At 45.0% G+C, this 18648-nt stretch overlaps 1 protein-coding gene and 1 pseudogene across 3 annotated transcripts in view; one reads left to right on the top strand and one right to left on the bottom strand.

Annotated features, from left to right (window-relative positions):
- The window catches only part of TATDN2 (TatD DNase domain containing 2), a 44315-nt gene that overhangs the window by 21804 nt on the left and 3863 nt on the right, over window positions 1-18648 (bottom strand). For both annotated transcript variants that reach the window (XM_011952288.1, XM_011952287.1), the window contains exon 3: window positions 9824-10357. In XM_011952288.1, the coding sequence (XP_011807678.1) occupies window positions 9824-10357 (534 nt within the window). The remainder of the gene's footprint in view (window positions 1-9823; window positions 10358-18648) is intronic.
- Window positions 5053-6636, top strand: LOC105519081 (annotated as a pseudogene). Its single transcript, XR_001002923.1, has 2 exons — window positions 5053-5593; window positions 5920-6636. The product of XR_001002923.1 is annotated as a nuclear transcription factor Y subunit beta-like (transcript).

Genomic DNA, 18648 nt, shown 5'->3' with positions numbered 1-18648 from the left:
GGGTTTCACCATGTTAGCCAGGATGGTCTCGATCTCCTGACCTCGTGATCCGCCCATCTTGGCCTCCCAAAGTGCTGGGATTACAGGTTTGAGCCACCGCGCCCGGCCTCATTCATTTGATCTTCAATCACTGATACCCTTTCTTCCAGTTGCTCGAATCGGCTACTGAAGCTTGTGCATGTGTCACATAGTTCTCGTGTTATGGTTTTCAGCTCCATCAGGTCATTTAAGGACTTCTCTACACTGGTTATTCTAGTTAGTCATTCGTCTCATCTGTTTTCAAGGTTTTTAGCTTCTTTGCAATGGGTTCGAACATCCTCCTTTAGCTTGGAGAAGTTTGATCGTCTGAAGCCTTCTTCTCTCAACTCGTCAAAGTCATTCTCTGTCCAGCTTTGTTCTGCTGCTGGCGAGGAGCTGCGTTCCTTTGGAGGAGAAGAGGCACTCTGATTTTTAGAATTTTCAGCTTTTCTCCTCTGGTTTCTCCCCATCTTTGTGGTTTTATCTACCTTTGGTCTTTGATGATGGTGACGTACAGATAGGGTTTTGGTGTGGACGTCCTTTCTGTTAGTTTTCCTTCTAACAGTCAGGACCCTCAGCTGCAGGTCTGTTGGAGTCTGCTGGAGGTCCACTCCAGACCCTGTTTGCCTGGGCATCACCAGCAGAGGCTGCAGAACAGCAAATATTGCAGAACAGCAAATGTTGCTGCCTGATTGTTCCTCTGGAAGCTTCACCTGAGAGGCACACCCGGCCACGTGAGGTGTCAGTCAGCCCCTACTGTTCCTATTCGGACATCTTGGAACCTCACTCCTCCTGCTGAATTTTCTAGTGAGACATACTGGAATTACAAGTCTACTTTTGTATACGTGCACCTAAAAGTCAAAGTGTTTATCATATACAGTAACATATCATTAACATCTCTGCAAAATAATTGGAGGTGGTCACATTATGGCAATCCCAAAAACACACCTCGAGGAAAAATGGAAACAGACTGCCTCAATGTGGTATGATGACTATCTGCAACTTGGAACAAAATTTCCAAGAACAATACACAGATTCAAAAAGTGCTATATTCTCATCAGCAAAAACGAGACATATGACCCCATTTTTTACAACAAACAAATTATATCATCTTGGAGGGGGAGAAAGAAGAATCTATAGAGACAAAGAGATTTGACACATTTAAAAATTGCCACATACAGTTCTCATTTGGATCCTCTTCCAATGAACCAAAACAATCATGAAACAAACAGGAAAACTTAATCACTGAGTGGATAGGAAAATGGCAAAGTAAGGACAAAAGCAGTTTCAAAAATGCACATGTAACTAGAAACATATACCATAAACAGACATAATAATTATGTCATCTAAATCCTTGAAAGGTTTCTAGAGTCAAGTTGGTCAAGAAAATGTTTTCAGATTTTTTTTGTCGGGGGTAAATAGGAGACTGCCTACATTCAAGACTGCCTTGGCTGGGCACGGTGGCTCACACCTGTAATCCCAGCACTTTGGGAGGCCAAAGCAGGCAGATCACTTGAGCTGAGGAATTCTAGACCAGCCTGGGCAACATGGCAAAACCCCAGCTCTACTAAAAATACAAAAAACTAGCCAAATGTGGTTGTGCACGTCTGTAACCCCAGCTGTTCAGGAGGTTGAGACGTGAGAATCACTTGAACCTGGGAGGCAGAAGTTGCAGTGAGCCACTGTACTCCAACCTGGGTAATAGAGCAAGACTCTGTCTCAAAAAAAAAAAAAAAGATTGCCTTAGGTTTAAGCCTGTATGGTAAAATTTAAAGTTACATTTATTGAGCACCTACTACTGGGCACTGAGCAAAGAGGAATCATATATTAATTCAGGGTTCCGCATGCTGTAGCCCACAGGTACCCAATACACACTGCCTGCTTGTGTAAATAAAGTGTTATTGGAATACAGTCAGGCCCGTTCACTTGTATGTTGTCTATGGCCATTTTCACACACAGCTGAATAGCTGCAACAGAGGTTGTAAACCCAAAATGCATCTGACCCTGTATTAGCTTTTTACAAGTGGTAACATTTGAAAAGCTAGCCCATTTTACACACAGGAAGACACCGGGGCTCCAAGAGGCTGACTTTCTCAAGATCCTAATTTGACTGGCAGGGCCGAGATTTAAACCCAAGTGGTCTGATCTCAACACTCACATGCTCACCTACCACATTGTGCTGTCTCCAAATAGATAGGTAAGAGAAAACCTAAATGTCGTCCAGTCTCATCAACAGAAGTTTGGGTATAACTTTAGAAAATTCATCCACACAATGGAATTCGAGGCAACCAAGTAAGATAATCTATATTAGACAGAAAACACACCCATTACATATTTGGGAGGAAAATACCTTACAAACCGACTTTATGTGGGAATTTCCAATTATATATAATAGCACATATAGTTTTTGTCCTACCCACCCAAAACCCCTTCTAAAGTTACACGAAATTCATTTGAAAAGATATAAACCTACAAGGAGAAAGCACACAAAATGAACAGCAAAGCAAATTAAATGAGAATTGGATGTTATTCACAGATAATAGAGCATAGAAAACAGATGGGTTAATGATTATCAGCCAAGGAGATCAGATGGCCAAAACCTAAGCCTTCAGTGAGAAAAAACCCAGAACCAGACTACAGGACCCCAGAAAGACTCAGGAATTGGAGGTACCACACCTCTCAAAGTGAGGGTGAAGCTGCAGACGAAAATAGGAGATTAGGTGAAGTCTGTCAAGATCTCCAGACCCCTGCTCCCACCCCGTGCAGATGGCCTGCCCTCTCCCCACTCAGCAAAAGACAAAAGTTGATGCTTGGAAAAGTTAAACCAAGGGGACCACAGAAAAATAAAGGTGCAATGAGCTATGATCATGCCACTGCACTCCAACCTGGGTGACAAAAACTTTTTTCTTTTTTTTTTTGAGACAGAGTCTTGCTCTGTCGCCCAGGCTGGAGTGCAGTGGCGTGATGTCGGCTCACTGCAAGCTCTGCCTCTCTGGTTCATGCCATTCTCCTGCCTCAGCCTCCGGAGTAGCTGGGACTACAGGCACCCGCAACCATGCCCGGCTAATTTTTTCGTATTTTTAGTAGAGACGGTGTTTCACCATGTTAGCCAGAATGGTCTCGATCTCCTGACTTCATCATCCGCCCGTCTCGCGATTATCAGCCAAGGAAATCAGATGGCCAAAACCTAAGCCTTCAGTGAGAAAAAACCCAGAACCAGACTACAGGACCCCAGAAAGACTCAGGAATTGGAGGTACCACATCTCTCAAAGTGAGGGTGAAGTTGCAGATGAAACTAACGTTTCCTCTAACTAACATATCTTCTAATATTTATGTTGATTTTCTTTTCTTGTTTTTCTTTTTTTTCCCTGTGTGTGGTTTTGTTTTGTTTTCTGTTTATTTGTTTGTTTTTTCATTGCTGCTAATTTTTTTTTCCTTTTTTGTCTTTTTGAGACAGAGTCTCACTCTGTGGCCCAGGCTGGAATGCAGTGGTGTGATCTTAGCTCACTGCCACCTCCTCCTCCTGGGTTCAAGCGATTCTCCTGTTTCAGCCTCCTGAGCAGCTGGGATTACAGGCATGGACCACCATGCCCGGCTAATTTTTGTATTTTTAGTAGAGACGGGATTTCACCATGTTGGTCAGGCTGGTCTCGGACTCCTGACCTCAGGTGATCCACCTGCCTCGGCCTCCCAAAGTGCTTGGATTACAGGCATGAGCCACTGCGCCTGGCCAAAACTTTTAATTTAGGCTGGGCGTGGGGCTCATGCCTGTAATTTCAGCACTTTTCCTAAAAGCAGTGACATGGCGAGGGGAGGAAGGTTATGCTCTCCAGATCATCCCAAAGCAAAGCTCAAAGTCTTTGTGCTCAGAGCTTCTAAATAGCTTTTAAATCCTCCCATTCTTGATCACAGACAATCAAAGATTACCAGACATGTGAAGACAGCCTCTAACACAGAAGAAATCAAAAGAAACAGAAAGAAGCAACTTAAAGAAAACTAAAACCAAGCCAAAAAACTACCATGAATACCCTAAAAGAGATAACAGAAGATGAAACAAGAACAGAGATGCTATTAAAAAACAAAAGAGCTCTTGGATAATAAAAGCATGACAGCAGAAAGTAAAACTAAATAAAACAGCTGGGTTGGAAGATAAAGAAAAGAAAATCTCCTACAAAGTAAAGCAAGAAGTTGGCTAGAAACAAGGAGAAAGGCAATAAAATTAGAGGACCAGTCCTGAAAAATCCACGGTGGCTCACACCTGTAATCCCAGCACTTTGGGAGGCCGAGGCAGGCAGATCACAAGGTCAGGAGTTCAAGACCAGCCTCACCAACATGGTGAAACCCCATCTCTACTAAAAATACAAAACTTAGCCAGGTGTGGTGGCACACGCCTGTAATCCCGGCTACTCAGGGGGCTGAGGCAGGAGAATCGCTTGAACCTAGGAGGCGAAGATTGCAGTGAGCTAAGATTGTGCCACTGGACTCCAGCCTGGCCGACAGAGCAAGACTCTGTCTCGAAGGAAAAATATATATATATATATATATATGTACACACAAAAACAATCATAAACCAAGGAACCAGAATAGCTTCAGACATCAAGAAAACCAGAAGAGGTCAGGCAAGGTGGCTCACACCTGTAATCCCAGTACTTTGGGAAGCCTAGGCAGGTGGATCACCTTAGGTCAGGAGTTCGAGACCAGTCTGGCCAACATGATGAAACTGTGTCTCTACTAAAAACACAAAATTAGCCAGGTGTGGTGGGGCATGCGCCTATAATCCCAGCTACTCGGGAGGCTGAGACAGGAGAATCACTTGAATCTGGGAGGTGGAGGCTGTAGTGAGCCAAGACCACATCACTGCACTCCAGCCTGGGCAAGACAGAGCAAGACTCCATCTCAAAAAAAAAAAAAAACAAAGCCCAGAAGAAAAGGAGCAATGCCTTCAAAATCCCAAACAAAATGATTTCCAACCTGGAATTCCGAAACCAGCCAAGCTTGCAATCAAGGTTAAAGGTAAAATAAAGGCAATCTCGGGAGACAGGCGCTAACCAGGGCTGCATTGGAGGTTGAAATCACAAAGGTCAGACACCTTTTTAGACAGGTGTTCTTCAGCACCACTGACAACATGGTTCTGACAGTATTTCATGACAATGGATGGTGATAGTTCTACAACAGATGCTTCTCAACTAGGAATCTCTGCAGACTATATTGGAGGAAGTCATTATGTTATATACTCTCATGATGATACTGAGGACAGCATGAATGATCATGAGGACACAAATGGTTCAAAAGAAAGTTTCAGAGAACAAGATATATATCTTCCAATAGCAAATGTGGCTAGGATAATGAAAAATGCCATACCTCAAACGGGAAAGATTACAAAAGATGCCAAAGAATGTGTTCAAGAGTGTGTGAGTGAGTTCATCAGCTTTATAGAACATCTAAGGCAAGCGAAAGGTGCCATCAAGAGAAGCGAAAAACAATCAATGGAGAAGATATTCTCTTTGCTATGTCTACCTTAGGCTTTGACAGTTATGTGGAACCTCTGAAATTATACCTTCAGAAATTCAGAGAGGCGGGCCGGGCGCGGTGGCTCAAGCCTATAATCCCAGCACTTTGGGAGGCTGAGACGGGCGGATCACGAGGTCAGGAGATCGAGACCATCCTGGCTAACACGGTGAAACCCCGTCTCTACTAAAAAATACAAAAATCTAGCCGGGCGAGGTGGTGGGCGCCTGTAATCCCAGCTACTCCGGAGGCTGAGGCAGGAGAATGGCAGGAACCCGGGAGGCGGAGCTTGCAGTGAGCTGAGATCTGGCCACTGCACTCCAGCCCCGGCGACGGGGCGACGGACCGAGACTCCGTCTCAAAAAAAAAAAAAAAAAAAAGAAATTCAGAGAGGCTATGAAAGGAGAAAAGGGAATTGGTGGAGCAGTCACGCTATAGATGGACTAAGTGAAGAGCTTACAGAGGAGGCATTTACTAACCAGTTACCAGCTGGCTTAATAACCACAGATGGTCAACAACAAAATGTTATGGTTTACACAACATCCTATCAACAGATTTCTGGTGTTCAGCAAATTCAGTTTTCATGATCTGAAGAAATGATAGAATGGGGAGTGTAGAGAAATGAGAGTCTATATGATTCCGAACACAGACATCAGAAGGAAAGACTGGTGAAAAGATGTATCTTTGTATATTAATAGCTGTAATGTAGCTTCCTGATGCTTGACTAATCGAGGTGTTAATTCTGACTTGAGAATCTTTTTCATGAATGATTTTAAAGAAAAATTTGGATTTTAAAGGTATGAAAATATTTTTGTTTTGTATGAGAGTCTGTTGCTCTGTATGACCCCTGTATGCATTGTACACTGAAATTTATTACTGTCAGAGATTTGTAGACAGTTTCTTCTTTTCATATCGAATCATGCTACTTTTGTAATTCAAGTAAGCAGCTGGGTTAATTCATGATGTTTGCCCTTTTAATAAAATATAAGCGTAGAGTTCATTTTGAATGCAAGTTGCCTTTATTATAAATTTGAGTTTGTCTTGGTTATACCTTGCATGACAACCTAGCTAGATTTCTAGCATTTGCTGTATTTATTAAAAATTTTTTTTTGTAAGACATTAATAGTTTAAGCAGCATCAGTCTTTTAAAAAATGTAATTGAGTAAGTGTGAATGCAGAAGCAAATATCGTCCGCCCTGTTAAACTTGGTGCCCGTTAACAGTGTTTACACTGTTCATCGTGCCTGTTAATGTAGTTTTAGTTACTGGAGCTTTTTTAAGATTAGATTTGGTTTTGAGTTACATTTTCAAGAACGTTGGAATACATTTAAGTTTAATGTAGTCCTAGTGCTCTTGAAATGGTGCTCCTTTCATTTGGTACATGATTTTGTTTCAAATCATATCTTCAAGTACTATAGTATCCTCTTACAGAACAGGAATTTTATAGCCTGATGGTAAATGTCTTCATTTTACCTTTTTAATTGAAATGTCAAGTTTCCTGTTATACTACGGAAACCAAGAAACATCAGACATCATTGCATGTACAGACGTTTTGCATGGTGAGTGAATGAAATGGAGAACAGAGTGAGGGCTGTGAACGGTGTGAAACAGAAGCTGCCAACTTCTAGTGTGTTGTGTTCATCTCTGCAATAAACTAAACTTACATAATGTAACTCTGTATAATTTAGTAGTATGTACTTGGATTGTTTCTTTTTGAAAAGTGAGGATTTGTATTTTCTCATCTATTCCTTTTGGTATTAACTTGAGGGATGTTTTTTAACTTTTTAAAAAATTGCTATTGTATAGTTTTCCTAAAAGGCAGTTGGAGTGAATATCATCTTTGAAGGACACTCAAATTGATAAGGTAGAAGCAATTTCCCAGATATAGGCTGAATAGAAACATTTACTTTGCCAGAAGGACTGTTAGGAGTATATTTGGGCTAATCAGAGGTTAATAATGCCCTCATCTCCTACTATCCATTTAAAAAGCAATCTTCATTATAGTAAATTCAAACAGGAAAAAATGGGGGAGTAGTTAAGCAAAATCAACAATCATCCTACTATGTTGAAAGAACCAATGTTAATATTTTGATAAATATCATTTGTACATTTACTTTGCTAAATATGTATATTTTTATAAAAATGGGCTCATATTGTGCATACCGTTTTGTAACCTGCTTTTTTCACTTAACAATATATTGGGAACATCTTTTCCAGGTCAAAAAAAAAAGGCAATCTCAAACACACGTTTTCCAAAAAAAGTTTCTCCATGAACCCTTTCTCAAGAAGCTACTAGAAAAAGTATTCCACCAAAATGTGAGAGTAAACCAAGGAAGAAGAACATGAGAAGACACAGAGTTATAGGTAGCAGAAGACTCAATCCGGGAGAAATGTGAAGGAGGCTCCAGAGAGACAGCTGCCAGCAGGCCTAAGGGCAGGCAGTCCAGACCAAAGCAGAGCAGGATGACAGAGGGCTGAGGACGCATACCTCCAAGCCAAAAAAAAAAAAAAAAAAAGGAACAGATTCCTTATTTTGACCATATTGAGAAGGATTTTATGGCTCTCACAGTTTGGAGATTAATTAGAGAAAGGTACAGGGAAAACCAAAGGAAAAACAAAGTAACGATTAACTTTAAGGAAAATGAAGTTTTACAAGAAAGAAAATGTGATCAGAGTATACAAAGTGACTCAGCTGTGAACATGGCAGTAACCAATCTTTTTTTTTTTTTTTTTTTGAGGCGGAGTCTTGCTCTGTCACCCGGGCTGGAGTGCAGTGGCCAGATCTCAGCTCACTGCAAGCTCCGCCTCCCGGGTTTATGCCATTCTCCTGCCTCAGCCTCCGGAGTAGCTGGGACTACAGGCGCCCGCTGTTTTTTGTATTTTTACTTTGCCCAGCTAGTTTTTTGTATTTTTAGTAGAGACAGGGTTTCACCGTGTTAGCCAGGATGGTCTCGATCTCCTGACCTCGTGATCCGCCCGTCTCAGCCTCCCAAAGTGCTGGGATTACAGGCTTGAGCCACCGTGCCCGGCCAGCAGTAACCAATCTTAAACAGACTTAATCCAAAAGGTATTCAAGCCACACAGGGAGGCTGCAGAAAGGGGAAGCTAACGTATCCCTGGGTGTGGGTGCTTCTGAAGGAGGTACAGAGAACTAAATTCTCATCTCCCAAGCAAGAAGTTCTCAGACATCTAAAACTGAAAAACTGACCAACAGTAAAGATTATTTAGAAACATGGGGTAAGTACTAGAAGAAAGAGCTAAAAGATGAGAAGCTGCCTGTGGAGCAGTAATAAAGGATGGGTGGAGACGAGTAAGATGGAGGAATGCGGCCATGCACAGTGGCTCACGCCTGCAATCCCACCACTTTGGGAGGCCAAGGCGGGTAGATCACAAGGTCAGGAGTTTGAGACCAGCCTGACCGACATGGAGAAACCCCGTATCTACTAAAAATACAAAAATTAGCCAGGTTTGGTGGCGCACGCCTGTAATCCCAGCTACTCGGGAGGCTGAGGCAGGAGAATTGCTTGAAACTGGAAGGTGAAGGTTGCAGTGAGCCAAGATCACGCCATTGCACTCCAGCCTGGGCAACAGAGCAAGGCTGTCTCAACAACAACAAAAAAAAAGATAGAAGAATGCTGCCCCTCAATTATAAGCTATGTTAAAAATCACTAGTATTCCTCCAACGACATCCTTCCCTTCTTCTCTGGTTATCAAGGTATAAGTCTGCCTAGATGAAGGCTGATTTTCCAGATTCCCTTGCAGCTAGGTATCAACCAGGTTTCCCCACTCTTGTCAATAGCAGACATACCATGTGCAACTCTTGAGCCAAGCTCTTAACAAGGAAGGAATGCACTTTCCTCTTCTCCCCTTTCCACTGGCCAAAATGCCCACATTAACAAACCCTGAGTCCTATCAGAGTACCCATTTCACACCAAGAGATGGACACTGTGTTGAGGGGTGATAGAGAATCAAGACAAAAGGCACCAGTATTTCTGACGTGATGGAGCCATCCTTCTTAAGTCAAACTTAAGCCACTGTTATTTTGGCCTTTTACACAGCAGCTAAACCCACATCCTAACATATAAATCCTTAAAAAAAAAAAAAAAACTCAGTTTACATTTATTAATAACTGAAAATCTGAAAAGTATGTTAGAAGAAAACCATCAATTTGTTTCTTGGAGGCCTGGTTACGTAAAGTACTGTTTTTAACTAGTAACACTTAGGATCAAGCTAGAAAGATGGAACACATTTCATCAAGAGAACTAAAAAGTCAGATGCCTGGCGCGAGCTTTACTCACTTTTTGGATTTCTAAATGAGAGTCAGCGACATCCAAGAACTTTAGGGGTGGAGAGCATTTGTCAATGACTGTCCTGCGGTCCCCAAGGGGCTCCTCACTGTGTTTCTCCTGAGGGTCTATAACTACTCTCCTGTCGTAGAAGCTGCTCTTCTCTGGCACAGTCTTGTCCTCCTCCACGCTGATCTCTGGGGTTGAGTCTTTCTCCTTCTGAGCAGTGGTGACTGTGACACTCCTGGCTGCTCCTTCTGCAGTCTTGGCTGGTCCTTCACTCCTGGCTGGTCCTTCTCCACGGCTAGGACGCTCTGCTGTGCTTGGTTTTGCCCGAATGGCAGCCTCTCCCTTCCTTTTTGGCATCGATTTCCCCAGGATGCCCTGGATAGCCTTCAGGTAGATCATTGTGGAGCCCTGGTCTCGAAGTCTATCCCTCTTCCTTTTCTGGACCTTGTTGGGTTCCTCAATTGTATCATTCTGACCCTCAGCTTCAGCTGCAAATTCAGAGTTTGTGGAGTTATGAGAACTATCTTTGGAATCAACCTGGAAAAAAAAAAAACAGAATTGAAAGCATTGTTCCAAGGGCACTTTCGTACATGAAGCATTTGGCAAATTATAAATCAGTGGTGGTTCTACCAGTCAAAGGGACAGTGATTGTGGCTAAGGCAAAGGTTCTCTCCAGGTGGTGAAGTGGCACTGTAAGAGGGGTTGATTACTGCCATTTCTTAGCATTTACCTTCTCAAGCTCAGCAGATGATATCCTCTCACTGCGTGGGGAGGAAAGGAGCTGAAATGAACACTCTCATTAAACCAGACTGCAAGCTCCTGGAAGGCAAGGAATGCACTTCAGGCAAAACAGCAGCTTAAGCTCTTGCCACTGGAAAGGGCCCTAGAAACCAGTTAGCCCAATCCCATATCTAAGGGTAAAGGAAACCTGAGGACCCAGTGAGGGGAAGGGCTAGCCCCAGGAACTCCAATCCCCAAGTCCTGAGTGCAGTGTTTTTCCCACCATACCCAAAGCCTCCTGAAAGTTTTCTGCAAACTCTGCCCCTCAAATGATCAACTTGGTTTTGGAAAATGCCTCAGCTTCTCAGTGACTGCACCAGGGTCAATCAAGATAGACTGCTCCCAACAACAAACCTCCTCCGAGATGGAAGTGAAGCCTCAGCCCCCTCTTGCGTCCACTCACTCCAGGACTCCACAAAGAAAAAGCTAAACTTTTTGTCTGCAAGACTATTTTGCTGTGAAATTCCAATCCAGTCTAATCCCAGTCAGGTGTAAGAACACTCCACAAATGTCCCCCTAAGGCCTTCCATAAGCAGTAAACCATTATCCCATCTGCACTCCTAAATCATTTCTATTAAATTCCTCTCAAAAGTAAATACAGACCAGGCACAGTGGCTCATGCCTGTAATTCAGCACTCTGGGAAGCCAAGGCAGGTGGACTGCTTGAACCCAGGAGCTGGAGACAAGCCTGGCCAACATGGCAAAACCCCATCCCCATCTCTATAAAAACACGTGGGGCGCAGTGGCTCACGCCTGTAATCCCAATCCCAATTTTGGGAGGCCAAGGGAGGAAGATCACTTGGGCTCGGGAATTCAAGACCAGCTTGGGCAACATGGCAAAACCCTGTCTCTACTAAAAATACAAAAATTAGCTGGGCCATGGTGGCACATGCCTGTGATCCCAGCTACATGGGAGGCTAAGGCCCAAGAATCGCTTGAACCTGGAAGGCAGAGGTTTCAGTGAGCCATGACGGCACCACTGCACTCCAGCCTGGGCGACAGAGTGAGACCCTGTCTCAAAAAAAAAAAAAAAAGACAAAATTGCTTTATATGTATATATTAGCAAAGTCTAAAAAGCCAAACTGTTTATAATGGATCTCTTTGGGTAATGCAGGGAAGTAGAAAGAGGGTTAGGCTCGGCTGGGCACGGTGGCTCACACCTGTAATCCCAGCACTTTGGGAAGCCAAGGCAAGTGGATCACCTGATGTCAGGAGTTTGAGACCAACCTGGCCAACGTGGCAAAACCCTGTCTCTAATAAAAATACAAAAATTAGCCGGCCGTGGTAGCGGGCACCTGTAATCCCCCCTACTCAGGAGGCTGAGGCAAGAGAATCGCTTGAAACCACAAGGCAGAGGTTGCAGTGAGGCAAGATTATGCCACTGCACTCCAGCCCGGGCAACAAGAGCAAAATTCCATCTCAAAAATAAAAAATTCTAAAAAAAAAGCAAAATTTAAAAAAAAATACAAAAATTAGCCAGGCGTGGTGGCACATGCCTGTAGTCCCAGCTACTCGAGAGGCTGAGGTAGGAGAATCATTTGAACCCAGGAGGCGGAGGTTGCAGTGAGCCGAGATCATGCTACTGCACTCCAGTCTGGGGGGCAAGAATGAAACTCCTTCTCAAAAAAAAAGGCTTATGCTCTTACATTATAAGCTTCTTGTATCCATTTGAAATTTTTTTTCCGAAGAGCACGTAATATTTTTGGTTTGTTTTTTTTTTTTTTTTTAATCATTATCCTGGGTCAAGGGCCAAAGAAAAATAAAACTTAAAAGAATCTTAAACCTGGCCGGGCACGGTGGCTCACACCTATAATCTCAGCACTTTGGGAGGCCAATATGGGTGGATCACAAGGTCCGGAGATTGAGACCATCCTGGCTAACACGGTGAAATCCATTCTCTACTAAAAATACAAACAAATTAGCCGGGGGTGGTGGCCGGCGCCGGTAGTCCCAGCTACTTGGGAGGCTGAGGCAGGAGAATGGCGTGAACCCGGGAGATGGAGCTTGCAGTGAGCGGAGATCATGCCACTGCACTCCAGCCTGGGCGACAGAGTGAGATGTAGGAAAAGAATCACAAACCTTCAGAAATCTACACTTGTTAATATAGGCATCTATTTTCCTGAAAGTACTCAAACTGTTGGCAGCTGCTAACTTCATGAAGATGAATAGGAAAGGTGGTGTTTGCTATCATTTTGAACCCCTCTGGACTTACTAAATTTTCTTACTTTCTGAATTTTCTAACATGTGTCTACAGGGATTATTTGTTAAAGGAGGTTACAGGTCATTTCTGTTTTCTTTTCTTTTTTTTTTGAGCGCAGTGGTGCGATCTCAGCTCACTGCAACCTCTATCTCCCAGGTGCCACAGATACTCCTGCCTCAGCCTCCCAAGTACCTGGGATTACAAGCATATGCAACCACACTGGCTAATTTTTGTATTTTTAGTAGAGACGGGGTTTCGCCATGTTGGCCAGGTTGGTCTTCAGCTCCTGACCTCAGGTGATCCACCCACCTCGGCCTCCCAAAGTGCTGGAATTACAGGTGTGAGCCACCATGCCCAGCCTGTTTTCTTTATATCTTTTTATATTTAAGGAATTCTAATAAATATATATATATATTTGAGGCAAAATCTCACTCTGTTGCCCAGGCTGGAGTGCAGTGGCACAGTGTCGGCTCACTGCAACCTCCACCTCTGAGGTTCAAGTGATTCTTGTGCTTTAGCCTCCCTCCCGAGTAGCTGATATTACAAGCATCTGCCACCACACCTGGCTAATTTTTTTTATTATTTTTAGTAGAGGTGGGGTTTCACCATGTTGGCCTAACCTCAAGTGATCTGTCCGCCTTGGCCTCCCAAAGTGCTGGTATTACAGGCACGAGCCACTGTGCCTGGCCTCTAATACTAATAATAAACTTGATGACTCCCAGGGCCTGCCTTGTAAGACACAGCCCCAACTTCCCAGCCCACTTCTCTAGTGCCCTCTTCTGCCTGCCACCAACTACCTGCCACCTTTGGCCCATCACACCCTCTTACATGTTTGCTGGCACATCTTATCTCCTCTGCTTGCCATGTCCTTGCCTCCATCCCATTTTGTGTTCCTACCTGTCTGTCAAGGCCTGATCTCCACTTTGACTGCTTCTCCACCTCTGCCCTCTGCTCCCACTGAAGCCAGGTATACAACACAGATGGTGAGGTCTGCAGCAAACTGAAGAGCGCCTACACCCTCAGACGGGCAGCTGCTCCTCACCTCTACTGGTGCCATTTGGTAGTAGAGAATCAGAGTTAGAGATTCTGTTTTTTTCCAAGTAAAACCAGAAATATTGAATTTAGTGCATTTTTCAACTGTTCAGCAAGCACTTACTAAGCACTTACTCTGTGCCAGCAGGCACGGTTCTAGACCTGTGGGTTTAGCGTTCAATTAAAAAAAAAAAGGTTAATTAGCCGGGTGCGGTGGCAGGCGCCTGTAGTCCCAGCTACACAGGAGGCTGAGGCAGGAGAATGGCGTGAACCTGGGAGGCGGAGCTTGCAGTGAGCCGAGATCACGCCACTGCACTCCAGCCTGGGCGACAGAGCGAGATTCAGTCTCAAAAAAAAAAAAAAAAAAACAAGGCTGCAATTCCAGCACTTTGGCAGGCCAAGGCAGGATCATTTGAGCCTAGGAGTTCAAGACCAGCCTGGGCAACATAGCAAGACCCCATCTGTACAAGAAAAATACAAAAATTAGCTGGGTGCAGTGACCCATGCCTGTAGTCCCAGCTACTCCAGGAGCTGAGACAGAAGGATTGCTTGAGTCTGGAAGGCCAAGGTCACAGTGAGCCGAGATTGTGCCACTGCACTTCAGCCTGTGGAGACGCTCCAACCTTTTGGAGATGCTGTCTCCAAAAATAAGAATAATAACAACATACAAGAACATCTGCCTCCTGGAGCTCACACTCTAGCTGGTGAGAGAAGGGAAAACCAGGAGAAAGGTAAGACAAGTGAAATATGTATGTTAGAGAGTGGTAAATGCCAAGGAGAAAAACAAGAAAAGGGGACATAAAGTGGGGAGGCGACGTCATTCAAGTCTTCAGTTCAAGGTAGGGACTTAGACTGGAGCTGTAACTTCTATTATTGACACAGTCTCACTCTGTCGCCCAGGCTGGAGTGCAGTGGTGCCATCTTGGCTCACTTGCAACATCCGCCTCTCAGGTTCAAGCGATTCTCCTGCCTCAGTCTCCTGACAAGTTGGGATTACAGGCGTGTGCCACCACACCCAGCTAAAGTTTGTATTTTTGGTAGAGACAAGGTTTCTCCATGTTGGCCAAGCTGGTTTTAAACTCCCAGCCTCAAGGGATCAGCCCACCTGAGCCTCCTAAAGTGCTGGGATTACAGGCGTGAGCCACCACACCCAGCCTGGAGTCATTAATTCTTAATGTGAATTGTCCGAAAATGTTAAATACTATAAGGACCTAGCAGGTTACAACCAGTCCACAGACCAGGAGTTTTGCCATCTCTGGTTGTAAAGACCAGGACTGGAGTTGGGGGAGGAAAAAAAATTAGGAGTATAATGATATACCTTTGTCTTCAAACAGATTTACAATTTACAAAATGGTCACAGCTGTCATCCTTCTTTTACAGAAAGTGAAACTGCTACATGGCTTGTAAGTGGCAGAACCGGGATTCAAACTCAAGTTCTCCCTAACCTGGAAGCCAAGGGAAAAGGAGTAATGAAATATAAAGTGAGAAATACTGTTGGCCAGGCATGGTGGCTCCTGCCTATAATCTCAGAACTTTGGGAGGCTGAAGCAGGCAGATCGCTCGAGCCCACAAGTTCAACAACAGCCTGGGCAACACGGCAAAAAAAAACCATCTCTACAAAAAAGAAAAATTAGCTGGGCATGGTGGTGCATGCCTGTAGTCCCAGCTACTTGGGAGGCTGAGGCAGGAAGATCACCTGAGCCTGGAGGTGAAGGATGCAGTGAGCCAAATGCACCGCTGCACTTCAGCCTGGGTGACAGACAGGAGGGGAGGGGAGGGGAGGGGAGAGAAGCGGGAAGGGGGGAGAAGGTAGAAAAAAAAGGGAAAAAGTGAGAAACACTCTCAAAGGCCAGATGACCTAAGATGGATCATACATCACCAAGGATGAGTTTCAGCAGGTGATAGCTGGCTCTAAAGGTAAGAAGTAGGTAGACCCCAGGCAGAAGGTAAGAGACAAACCACCTGACTTCAAAAAGGGAAGAGTTCGTTCCTCCTGGAAGCACTGCTTGGTGAACTGTGCCTCTCCAAAGGAAAAAAGGAACGATAAGTGGAGATGTTGCTCCAGTCCTATCACCAGTAGCCTGAAGGATTTCAACAGCTCCTCACCAGCTCCCTGTCTTCTCCCTCCTACCTTTTCTCTGCAGCGTGCCAGAGAAGCTCTAAAATGCAAACCCTACCACTTCAGCATTGGCTTAGAACCCTTCCAGGGCTCTGCATGTGCCTACAGAATAATCGCCACCCCTAAGCTCATCAGGAACCCTTCGCAGGCTGGCCCCAACCTTCCTGTCTAGCCTCATCTCCCACCTTCCTCCAAATTCGCTCCAAGTGTCCAGCGAATGCAGACAAACATGGATGAGAGGAGGGCCAGCAGTGCCCCAAGCACCCCAGACAAGCAGCATTTCCTGACATTTTGGGCACGTAGTGCTCCCTCTGTCCAAAATGTCCCGTCCTCCTCCTTGTCCATCAGTAAGACTCAGTGCCACCTCTTCTGCAAGGACCTTTCTGATGGTCAGTCGCTCATTCCCCCGCCCCTTGGGCACTCCAAACCCATCCCTGTTACAGCACTCCACTCACTGCCCTGTGGTGTATGACTTTTCAGTCTATGAAGCATGGCCTGATTGTCCTTGGCACCAACAGCACCTAGCCTGGTGTTCCATGTGAGCACTGGACGTGTGCCAAGTGAAAATGCAGGAAAGGGGATGCGCAAAAGCTCTATCACTCGAGAGCCTCGATACCCAGTGCTTTACTGTGCTTGGGCTGACTCACCCTGCAGAGAGCTCCTCAAGGGAGGAACCTTGGCACCTTCGTCTTGCCACCCCTACACTGGATGCCAGGCTGGGACAGAGAAGGTGCTCCCAGAGGCAGCAGTGCAAAGAATACTGGCTTTGAAGTTGGATGGATCTGATATTACCCCACAGCTCGGCCACTTACCAGCTGCATGGCCTTGGTCAGCTTATTTAACCTTTCTGAATCTCATTTGCCCAGTGCCTACACAGAGTAGGTGCTTAAATCTTTTTTAATTGATATGAAGATATTTACTAACAGATATGTAGAAATAATACCACCTACTTCACGACACTCTTGGGACCATGTGACAGTCTATAGGTCAAACATCGAGAATCACAGTTGATCACGCCTTATCATACATGCTTGAATTTTCCCTTCCATTCTTCCTACTCCAAATTGAACACAGACATTTAGATGTCATAGCAAAAATAATCTTTACTACATGTAGGTGCTCATCACACAGTTAATCTCCTCTATGAAGAGTAAATGAAGATCATCAGCTAACATAAAACGTCTACAACTGTCCTGGGGGTAGGAAGGGAATGATGTGAGGTCAGCCAGCAGGGATCTCTACCGATTCTAAAATGAGTCTAAGACCTTCCCCTCGGAATATTCTGGGACCTGGCACAGAGAAAGATGTGTTAAAGGCTGGTGGAAGAAGGGAACAAAGTCAACTGTGTAACCCTCAAAGTTTACAGAGCAAGGCCAGGCACAGTAGCTCATGCCTGCAATCCCAGCACTTTGGGAGGCCAAGGTGGGAGGACTGCCTAACCCCAGGAGATTGAGACCAACCTGGGCAACATAGGTAGACTCCCGTCTTTACAAAACAAATAATTGACCGGGCAGGCCGAGCGCAGTGGCTCATGCCTATAATCCCAGCACTCTGGGAGGCCTAGGCGGGCAGATCACAAGGTCAGGAAATTCAGACCAGACCATCCTGGCTAACACGGTGAAATCCCATCTCTACTAAAAATACAAAAAAATTAGCCGGGCATGGGAGTGTGCACCTGTAGTCCCAGTTGCTGGGGAGGCTGAGGCAGGAGAATGGTGTAAACCCAGGAGGCAGAGCTTGCAGTGAGCCAAGATTACACCACTGCACTCCAGCCTGGGTGACAGAACAAGACTCTGTCTCAAAAGTAAAATAAAGGCCGGGCGTAGTGGCTCAAGCCTGTAATCCCAGCACTTTGGGAGGCCAAGGCGGGCGGATCACAAGGTCAGGAGATCGAGACCATCCTGGCTAACACGGTGAAACCCCGTCTCTACTAAAAAATACAAAAAACTAGCCCAGGTGTGGTAGCGGGCGCCTGTAGTCCCAGCTACTCGGGAGGCTGAGGCAGGAGAATGGCGTAAACCCGGGAGGCGGAGCTTGCAGTGAGCTGAGATCCGGCCACTGCACTCCAGCCCGGGTGACAGAGCAAGACTCCGTCTCAAAAAAAAAATTAAAATAAAATAAAATAAAATAAATAAATGAGCCAGGCAGGGTTACACATGCCTGTAGTTCCAGCTACTTGAGAGGCTGAGGCAGGAGGATCGCTTGAGCCCAGGAAGTTGAGCTGCAGTGAGTTATGATCACGGCAATGCACTCAGGCCTGGGTGACAGAGCAAGACCCTGTTTTTTAAAAAAAAAAAAAGTTTACAGAGCCAACACAGGAGAGTGGTGAGAGGACTCTAGAAGGACCTGAGGACGAACATGCTTTTCGTGAGAACTCCTCAGCTGTGCTTGCTGAAGGACTTAGGACCGGGACAAACAAGTTCACAGATGACTGCAGAGCAAGGGAGGAAGAGGTACAGATGAAGGTGGAAGGTAAGAGATGTTCTGTAATTCCTCAAAATGAATCAAGTACTGTACACTTGGTTTTTAAACTGACAAACATATGCTCCAGGAAGAGACCTCAGCAGTCCTAGAGATGGACAATCAGGATTATATAAAAATCTTCGGCCGGGCGCAGTGGCTCAAGCCTGTAATCCCAGCACTTTGGGAGGCCGAGACGGGCGGATCACGAGGTCAGGAGATCCAGACCATCCTGGC

Source organism: Colobus angolensis, unplaced genomic scaffold (genome assembly GCF_000951035.1).
Source record: "Colobus angolensis palliatus isolate OR3802 unplaced genomic scaffold, Cang.pa_1.0 Scaffold34, whole genome shotgun sequence".
Taxonomy (NCBI): Eukaryota; Metazoa; Chordata; class Mammalia; order Primates; family Cercopithecidae; genus Colobus; species Colobus angolensis.
Note: the sequence above shows the minus strand (reverse complement) of the source record. Positions and strands in the feature narration are given on the sequence as shown.